The 11,190-nt window shown below is 35.7% G+C and overlaps 1 protein-coding gene across 1 annotated transcript; it reads right to left on the bottom strand.

Moving 5' to 3' along the window:
• Positions 1-7,247: 7,247 nt before the first annotated feature.
• Positions 7,248-9,780, bottom strand: LOC122002410 (ATP-dependent DNA helicase pif1-like). Its single transcript, XM_042557568.1, has 3 exons — positions 9,204-9,780; positions 8,615-9,083; positions 7,248-7,695 (listed from the first exon to the last, which is right to left on the bottom strand). Exons 1-3 carry the CDS (start codon positions 9,778-9,780, stop codon positions 7,248-7,250), a joined length of 1,494 nt encoding a protein of 497 aa, XP_042413502.1.
• Positions 9,781-11,190: the final 1,410 nt, after the last annotated feature.

Here is an 11,190-nt window from a genome sequence, read left to right on the forward strand (position 1 = left end):
ACTACTTGACCCAGACTGGGTCATAGCTATGCAAGAAGAATTAGCTCAATTTGAGCGTAATGAAGTTTGGGACTTAGTACCACCACCCAAGAATAAAAAAATAATAGCAACAAAATGAGTATTTAGAAACAAATTAAGTGAAACTGGAGAAATTACTAGAAATAAGGCCAGGCTAGTTGCTAAGGGGTTTAGTCAAGTAGAAGGACTTGACTATGATGAAACATATGCCCCAGTGGCTAGACTAGAGTCCATTAGGATGTTACTAAGTTATGCAACATACAAAGAGTTTAGACTATACCAAATGGATGTTAAGTTAGCATTCCTAAATGGACTAATAAAGGAAGAAGTGTACGTAGGACAACCACCTGGGTTTGAGAGTCTAGAACACCCTGATTATTTCTATAAATTGAAGAAAGCCTTATATGGACTCAAGCAAGCACCTAGGGCTTGGTACAAAAGACTAACTTTTTACCTAATCTCTAAAGGGTTTAACCAAGGTCAAATTGACCCAACCTTATTTGTCAAATTAATAAAAGAAGATATTTTTATAGCACAAATTTACGTAGATGATATAATCTTTGGCTCAACAAATTCAGAATTTTTAGATGAATTTACAAGTTTAATGGAACACGAGTTTGAAATGAGTCTGGTAGACAAATTAACCTACTTTTTAGGATTACAAATCAAACTGACAAATGAAGGTAACTACATTTATCAACAAAAATATACTAAGGAATTACTTAAAAAATTTGGAATGGAAAACACAAAAGAGATAAAAACATCTATGGCAGTAAACACAATCCTAGATGACGACCCCAATGGAAAACCAGTCGATTTAAAATACTATAGGAGTGTCATAGGTAGCCTACTATACTTAACTGCAAGTCGACCAGATATCTTATTTGCAGTTAGTATGTGTGCTAGATACCAAACCTGTGCTAAAGAATCTCATTTGACTCAAGTCAAAAGAATCTTTAGATACCTTAAAGGAACAACAAATGTAGGTATTTAGTATCCTAGGACTAATAATTTTGAATTAATAGGGTCCTCTGACTCAGATTATGCTGGATGTAAATTAGACCACACAAGCACAAGTGGCAGATGTCAATTACTAGGTCCATTACTTGTCAGCTGGTTTAGTAGAAAGCAACACTGTGTTGCCCTATCCACAATTGAGTTAGAATATATAGTAATAGGAGAGTGCGTTGCATAATTATTATGGATGATGCACACCCGAAAAGATTTTAACTTGAACCTTACAAATGTCAAAGTCTTAATTGATAACATTAGCTCAATTAACCTAACAAAAAATCCAGTGCATCATTCCAGAACTAAACACATTGAAATTAGACATCACTTTATCAGGGATCATGTTACTAAATGTGACATTGAACTCAAATACATTGAGTCCAAGTCTAATTTAGCTGACATATTCACAAAACCACTCCCTGAAAGTGAATTTAGTAATCTGCGTAGAAGATTAGGGATGCGTCTAACAGACTAGGATTTTCAAAATTCAAAACTGTTTTAACATTGACTATTTCAAATTCTAGGTTAAAATTGTTTTATTTTTTTAAAAAAACTTTCCTACTTTTAGAATTTCAAAACACTTTTAGCCTTAGACTAGAAAAATCCCTTTAGAAATCATGTTCCCCTAGACTAGTATTTGAACATCTCACCAACACTCTAGGCTTACTTTGCTTGTGATTGACAAACGTAGAAAGGGGTGAGATGTATAGGCCAATTGCCTGGACTTAAGATGCTTATGTCAGTGCATCAATATAAGTCTAGGCGTTAAATACCAAACATACAGTGATCAAGTTAAGTTACTCAGTTTAGTCAAACACTAACTGATTACAATGCACTTAACTTGACTAACCAAGTGAAAGCTGCTATCTTCTGATAGTCAGAAAGTATCTAATTGGTTAGACAACTATTTTAAATGTCAAGTTTAGGGGGTGGATTAATTATTTTCATATTTATTTTTCCTTTACTAAAAATATTTTGAAATTAGTTTTTGAAAAATGTTTAAAAATAAATCTGATCTTTAGAAATCTAATTTGATAAATCTATTTTTGAAAATTAACTTTTATAAAACTAAATTCTTCAATTAGATTTTATAAACTAAGATTTTGAAAATTGAATCTTTTGCAAACTTGGTTTTAATCAGTTTTGAAAAGTAAATATTTGTTAAAACTCAGCTTTGAAATTTTTTCATGTTTGAAAAGTGTTTCAAAATTAACACTTATGTTTGAAATTTTTTTTTTTGATAAATCTAGTTTTGAAAACGTAGCCTTGAAATTTTGATTTTGAAAAGTTATGTTTGAAAAATGTTTCAAAGTTGAAACTTACTTTGAAAATTTAAAACTTGATCTTAAAATTTGAAACTTATACATTTATACTTGAAAATTAGCTTTGCAAATTTCTGATTGAAAAAATTCTTTCTAAGTTTGTAAATTCATTTTGAAAATTATTTTACAAAAATTATCTCAAAATGTCCTAACTCATTACTAAGTTAGTTTGCTACAATTAGCCACTTTTTAAAAAAAACTTAGTTATGTTACAAAAGTTAAGTTACTATATAGTGAAATTTAAAAACTCCCCAAAATTAGCTTGACATTTTTCTTGCAACTTTTATTCTGCTTGAATCAATGTAAATTAGTTATGTCCTTATTTGATGAATGCCAAAGGGGGAGGGATAGGTGGTTAAGTTAGAGCAAACTAAATGCAAATTTGATAAACTAACTTAAAACCTTAAAAACCTCAAAAATCATACTTGATTTTTGCATATATATATTTTTTTACTAACTTAAGCAGGTTGTCATTCCATCAAAAAGGGGAAGATTGTTGGTGCCGTTAGCACTAACGGTCTAACTTAGGTCTTGATGAATGACAAATCAGGTTAAGTTAGGTTTGTTGTTGTCTAACACTCTGATCGAGTGTACAGGCTAAGTCCAGACAGGTCAACGGGCTGACCAGAGGTCTGACACGAAGTCCAAGCGGGTCAACGGGCTGACCGGACACTTGAGACGAAGTCCAGCTAGGTTGACGGGCTGACTGGATAGCTGGCGAGAAGTCCAGGCGGGTCGATGGGCTGACCGGACGCTTGGCACGAAGTCCAGCTAGGTCGACGGGCTGACCGGATAGCTGGCGAGAAGTCCAGACGGGTCAAAGGGCTGACCGGACGTCTCGCAGGTGAGTAAATGTAAGTCACTGGAAGGGAGTGACTGTGAGGACGCGTTCCCGGGAAGGGAACATTAGGCGTCGATTCGACTTAGATCCATTTCGGATATCTAAGTCGAGATCGTGACTAGATTCCAGTCTCGGAAAGATGGAATCTAAGTCATACTCTTGATATTGAATTTATAAACTGTGCTAACACTTTGTTTTACAAGAATCACATTATATATTTGCCTTGGACTAACCTTGTCTTGCAGGAGAATGAATCTTTGGAGAAAGGTGGTCCGAGCGCCTGGGAGGCAGTTTTTATCCTGAACGCGTCGTCGCCACGTGGAGCTCGCTGGTTGGACCTGCCACGTCTCACCAGGACGCCTGGAAGGGATTCGGGGCGCCCCGAGCCTCATATAAAAGAAGGGGTAGGGGTGGAGCTCATAACAACAACTCTGAATTGAAGAACTCACTCTCCTGTGCTCCTGCGACGCTGCAAAGCTCCGACAAACACACTGCTTCTCTTTTTAAGTCTCTTATTTTTGTCGGTATTGCTTTAATTCTTTCATTAGCATTTTTTGTACTTAGCTTGTAATATCTTTCGAACTGCTAGTGAATTGCCCATCAAAAGCACCCTCGTGTGCGGGCCTTGGAGTAGGAGTTGCCAAAGGTTCCGAACCAAGTAAAATTGGTTCTTGTGTTAGCATTGCATTGTTTTACTTTTTCCGTTGCGCTTACTTTTTTCGATGAATTTTTTATATTCGATATTCACCCCCCCTCTATCGAAACATCACGATCCAACACTAATCACTTAAACTTCGAATAGAAACATTCTGTTTGAAGTAAAAGACACTGTAAGCAATTGATCCAATCATTTATGGTGTCCTAATCGATTACACTAATAGATTAGGAAACCTTATGTTTGAAATAGAAAGTTTGTTAAGCGATTGGCTCAATCGCTTAATACCTTCTTAGTCGATTAGGCATTTTTCTTAATCGATTAGCACATTTGCTTACGTTGATTATCAATTGTCTCACCAATATTCTGGTTCTCGACCTCCCTAGACTTCTTTTGCCTTACATATGGTCTTCTAACCTGCAAGGGCTTCTCCTGTACCAAAGATTTAGTCCCCTGATCTCTTTGGACTTCTCTTGCCTTACATCTTATCTTCCGACCTGCAAGGACTTCTTTTTCCAGGAATCCGGTCCTCAACTCTCTTGGTCCTACAAACTTGAACTTATATTAGATCCAATGTATTAATCTAAATTTAAATAATTGTCAACCATCAAAATTTTTTTCTTAGGGCATGATTGCACCAACAAGTTCTACTTAGCTAAGTAGACCAAGAGAGGTACGTCTTACCTCACTTGACTTCCTAGAACAAGCTTCCCTAACATACTATCATCTCATCCCATCCTGGTACTAGGTTGGGCAAGTATCAATCAAGTCTAAGTCATTAACCATTCTAGATTAATCATGAACAAAATTCTAGTATGAATGACATGTCATTTATAGATATAAAATAATGCATGTACATGGTAAGTATGCATGTGCGAAACAAGTCAAACAATTTATTGTTGATTTCTAAAAATGCATCAAATTCTTGATTTGATACATTTCATGTGAATTTGTAAATGTATCAACCCACTTTAACATATTTTAATTTTTATTAATTTAATTATTTTATTCGGTAAGATTTTATTAATTAGTTCTATAATTAGTTTTTTGGATTTAATTTTTGAATTTAGACTTGTTTATTGTTTTATAATTAAATAGAACTTGATGATAATAGTTTTCATATCATGCCCCAAGGGTATACTTGTCCACCAACCCATACGGTACCCCCTAGTGACAATATAGGAAATACGATATCATACCAATTCAAGCCAATACAAAATACCAATATAATATAATAACACCAAGTCACAAAAACAATGCGTGTATGTATGTACATGTGAAATACTTAAAAATCCAGAATAGAAAGAACTATAACTATAAGCAATAGAAATGATAAAATGAAGCAACTCAGCATAAACCCAACTCGAGTGGGACTGGTAGCTAGGACCTTTGAGTGACACAACACCTCCTCTATCTGTAACATGAAAGCCAGAGGAAAAGCAAGGGAATAGTGAGTACAACAACTCAGTGGGTAGAAGAAAATAGCTCATGAATAATATACTATTAGGAGATCAAAGGATGCAGTCTTAGGTAAAATACTTACTAACCAACGTAGGTGTCCCAACATAATCACCGACTAACAAAAAGTATAATCAATAACATAGTACTTCACTAACCTGCTCAACCAAGAATAACCAATAAATTGGAAGTACATACAATACATCAAAACCTGCATGCATAAATATATGACTGACATATAGCAAGATATAATAAACACTAACCGCAGGAGAATGCTCTACCATGAATGGTCTCGTAGGCAATCAGGGTAAATTACTAGTCACTATCTGTGGGAGAACGCTCTACCACATATGGCTCTATGGGTTGACAGGGTAAATAACTAGTCACTGGGAGAGTGCTCTACCACTGATGGTCCCGTGGGCAGACATGGCATATACCAATAGTCACTAATGACTCTCTCATCCACACATGGGAGACAAGATATATTAACAATCACTAACGACTCTCTCAACCATGAATGGGAGACAATGGTCACCAGGATATACTAACGGTCGCTGATGACTTTCTCAACCACGAATGGAAGACAATGGTTGACAGGATATACCAACGGTTGCTAACGACTCTCTCAACCATGAATGAGAGACAATGGTCCACAGGATATAGCAACCAAGGGTCCAGTAGAATCCTCGAAATACTACCCTATGGTATAATTTTACTAATGTATATGCATGAGCGTATGTAACAATCACGTATTACGATACCCTGTATACTCGGTATCCTGTATTATGATATAATCCTACTAATATATATTAATATCTCGACTAATTCCATGGAATCATCGCAGATATAATAAACAACGGGATCAAGATCAAACAATCCTAGGGGTCGATTCAAAGGGAAAAGTCTAGTGGAATATACTACCCTTCTGCTAGGGAGTGATTTCCATCAAGTATAGGTCAGTATAATTTCACTAACATATATGTCCTCACACCAATATACCACTACCTATAATATCAGTGCCTTGCAGGCACGATCCTAAGTAGATAACCATACTATAATACAAATTCATGAACATAAGCTATAGGCCTAAATAACAACAAGAGTTTATTAAGATACTCAATATCCTACACTATAGTACAAAATAACAAATAAAGGTTTAGTAAGATGTCAATATTCTATACTACGGTATGATTGTCCTACACTAGAGTCTGGTAATATCATGCATATACATGTGAACCCAATCATGAATAACAAATATAACTGCATGACTATCAACAATAGGTTAACATATAAGGACAAACAATAAGGTATCAATTTAGGATCAATATAGGACAGATTTAAAGTAAGCGAGTAATTGTAATCTCATTAAACATGACAGTAAACAAACATGAACTATGATCAAAGCTACCCATCTCGATGTAGTGTGTCCAAATCGTCTTCAAGTCCATGAGATCGCATTGAGCTCAAATCCTATAAATATAGGATACAGGGAACCTAAGAGTCTATTAATCAATAATCAAATGCTATTAATTGATTAATTAATCAACTTATTAGTTCATCTTCACTTAGTAATTTTAATCTTTTGTGGTTAGGTCAACTTAACCATATTTACTAACTTGTGAATTAACCCATTGAGTGACTTGGTTACCATTTGTTCACATCTAAGCCAATTAAATCAATTAATTTACTTTATTAAACTTATCACACTAATTACTCAATTAATACTAATGGATTAATTAACCAATATATTGCTTAACAGAAATCACTAAAGATCCATTACCATTCCCTTCTCTTCCTTGGCAGCGTGGATCAGCAGGTGGCGCCAGCCTTCGAAGACGCTGGCAAGGACGGTTCGTGAAGCAGCGAGGTGGATAGTAGCCGGCGGCTGCTGTTCACGCTTAGGATGCAGTTGCCGACCTACAATACTGGGCGATGGTGGCTGCTACCCGTGGAGGACGGCGACTGTAGGAGCTCCGGCGATCAGTCGTGGCTGTGGCTGTGTGGTTTGGGCGTCGGTGATTCCTTCTTGGACGGGGACGACGTGTGCGCAACCTCTGTCCAACAGCTTCTGAAGTTGATGGTCGGTAGTCACCAACTTGCCAGAGGATGGAGGCTGTGGACGTCGTGGACAGCGAGGCCGATGGTCAGATGCGCTGCTCCGGTCAGTGTGATCCTTCTCGCGGTGGAAACCGCGACTGTCGGCGGAGACCGCGGTTGTCGGCGCGTGGGGAGGGACGTGCGAGTGAGGAGCGGCGGCCAAAGACCAACGTAGGAACCGACTAGGTGTAGGCGGCGGTCGGCCTTGGCCTTCGTCGACGCGCGGCGGCAGAGATAGCGAAATGCGCGAGGTGGAGGAAGAAAGAATCGGCGGACGGTGGAATGAAATAATACTTTATGTTAAATAATTAAAACTTAGGTTTATATTTCAATCAACTCCACTGGTATTTTAAATAGACTTTATCTCTTATCCATTTATTCCTAAAAATTTCCTTTAAAAACCAAGAAAATTCTAATAAATTCATATCAACTTAATTCACCATTAAAACATATTTATTTTCCTTAATAAAATTTAATTATGTCACCTTTTAATTATTTTATCTTTATCCCCAATGTAATATATTACATTTAATATTTAATTTAGGGTTTAAATTTTGATTTAAGTTGTTAAAATTTATTGGTTTATTTTGTTGAATTATTGTAATTAATCTTAAATTTTAATCTTGTTGTTTCATAATTAAATAGTACTTTATCATAATGAATTAATTTCATTTTTATTTAAATTTGAATTATTAAAGTTTAAACTTTTATCTTCTAATTTTTTTAAAGATTTGTTGTCAAAATTTTAAATTTATCAAATTAGAGTTTATTTTATTATTATTACTAGTGATCGTGCACACGCGTTGCGTGTAAACATCTCTAACAACTAAAAAAAAAAATCCAATGTTCATTCTATATCTAATGTACTGAAGAAAAACATAATACTAACCTTTCTATCTTCCATCATCTGGTAATAGTACATCTTTGTAAACGACATTTCTGGTATACACACCCAATCGACGCTCTATCTTTCCATCTGTTACCAAAATTTTTGTAGTTTGTTCAAAAACTCCTCTCGAAAGTGTAACATACAACTGCCCATGGCTAAACACATGATTGCGAAGAAAAATGCCAACATTTGGTATTGTTTGACCTTGTGATTTATTTATTGTTAAAGCGAAACTCAATTTTATGAGGAATTGTTTACGTGTCAATTCAAATGGTAGTCCTGAATTTTTTTCACTTTTCAAAGACATTCGATGAAGAAAATACCTAGTATCCTTGTGAGGACTTGTAATGATCTCTGCATTTATGAAGTTTCTACCAAGACTACGGCATATCAACCTTGTGCCATTACACAATCCAAGTTCAGGTGCAACATTTCTCAATAGCATAATAGGACAACCTACTTTCAGAGTAATTATATGTGGTGGCAAATCGCTTGGAGTAAGAGAATTTAAAAATTCCTCTTGGAAAAAGTTATTGTTGTCATCTTCAACGCTATCCCAAGATATATATTCCTTCTCTTCCCCTGGAAAATTTGAAATAAGAATGTCATTAATTATGTCAACATCAACATTTTTTGGTGTGATAATTGCTCTTCCAACCATATAGTTTGCATCATTGACATTTTCCATCATATTTGGAAAAACAAAGTCAATCAACTGTTTCATTGATTGTTCACCTTCCCACGGTATAATCATAGTTTCTGGTAATCTTATAAAATCACTTTTTACAGTATCTTGCAAACCACCCCCCACACGTAACAAAAATTGTGAAAACTCAATGTCTCATAAAGATCTCATATTTTGCTGAAGATGTATTATATTTACACGATTCCAAAATGTCGACCTCGAAATACTTGCAGCGATTTGTTCTCTTACAGATCCCCTTTTTACAACTGGTAGTACTTGACGAAAATCTCCACCAAAAACCATAGTCTTCCCACCAAATGCCAAGACATTTCCCATAATATCTTGAAATGTTTTGTTAACAGATTCAAACGAATAACGATTTGCCATTGGAGCCTCATCCCATACTATAGCCGAGGCACGTCTAATTAACTCTGCAAGGTCACTTTGTTTTTCAATTTTGCAAAGAGTATCTGCTGTTGACATAAGTGGTATTTTAAGTCGTGAATGTGCTGTCCGTCCACCAGGTAATAGTGTTGCAGCTATCCCTGACGTTGCTACCGCAATTACAATTTTACCTTGCTTTCTTAAATGAGCTAAAATTGAACGATATAAAAAGGTTTTCCCAGTTCCTCCTGGACCATCAATGAAAAAAAGTTTTGATTCATTGTGCACCACACTTTGAGTGATAATGTCAAATGTCATCTTCTGTTGAGGATTCAATAATTGAATGGATCTCAAATCTTCATCTAAAATTTGAATGGAAAGCTCATCTTCAATTATCCTAGGAAGTGGTGTATCATCCATAAACTCAATACTTATTGATGGCAAATAAAAATCATCGAGCTTTTTTTTATACTGATGTAATAATCTCCGTAGCTCAAGCAATAATCTATTTATGATGAAAACATTATTCGATGAAGTCGATCTACCAAAATCATCTGACATTTGGGGGTGAAATTTATCCCAAAGTTGTCGAACTCTTGTAGGTTGACAGAAAACCAATATTGATACAAATAACCGTCTTAATGCAGATGGCATTTTCATAGAGCATGCTTCTTGTAGACAATGATGAATATAATTGTCATGTTGAAGGAGGCCTCGATTTTCAGCTGCTTCTTTAAATGTTGTATATAGGACCTCATTCACCCTCATTAGATCTTCAAAAGACTTAGGTCCTCTTACATGATTCAGAAGGATACGTAGATAGAATCTTTCACCTTCATATGGTGAAACAACATATATCCTCCCAACGACTTTATTTTGGCCAACCCGTGGAACCCATATCTTTTGACTTTGTATCCATTTGTAATATTGTGGAAATTCCCGGTATAAATATTTTCCAGTCAAGGTAGAGCCATTATTTACCTTGAAAAATTCTGTAAGCATAGTTTTTGATATATCATCATCTTGAAGTACATCACTTATCTGTCGACTTGAGGTAAAAGTAATTGTTTGTTGATTTGGCAAATGTAATTGTAATCTAATTACAGAAGGATACATCCGGCTAAATTCAAACGCAAGTATTCGCCATAATGCCTCTGGCGGACAAATCCACCTCCCATCCACATATTGTTGTATTTCATCACATCCCTGTCCGTTTCGTAATTCTAATGTCACTCTATCTGGTCCTTTATGAATATATTTGTATATATATTTGACATAGTTTATTCCTCCACACACTTCAACATTTATATGGCAATCGTATTTGATTAGAAGCCACGGATTATATGGAACAACCCAACCATTGTCAACCATGATTTGGCTGTCGTGGTTAATTGATATGGGTGCTCCTTCACGTCTTCGATATAATGGATATGAGTCATTTCCCTGAGTTGTGTATGGTTGAAAGGGTTTTGGGAATTTCTTTTTGCAAATACCATCTCGCATACATGGACTTTTAGTATTAAGTGATCCACATGGTCCATGTATCATGTGATGAATAACTGCTTCGTAAAGTTGCACTTCGTCTCTTGGTGATGGTATTTCAGCACGAACGACTGAATCAAAGTCATCTGGAGTATGTAACTTGTCAGAGGTTGCAAATATGATCAACATATGAACATGAAGTAATCCCCTCTTTTGGTACTCGATCACATATGAGTATGAAATAACCTTTCCTAGTACCCCTCTATCCAGAATATCTTTTTTAAATTCCTCAAATTTTGCTTTAAATACCCTTGTTATCAAATCCGGACGATCTTGAGGTGATTGACC

Source organism: Zingiber officinale, chromosome 1A, assembly GCF_018446385.1.
Source record: "Zingiber officinale cultivar Zhangliang chromosome 1A, Zo_v1.1, whole genome shotgun sequence".
NCBI lineage: Eukaryota > Viridiplantae > Streptophyta > Magnoliopsida > Zingiberales > Zingiberaceae > Zingiber > Zingiber officinale.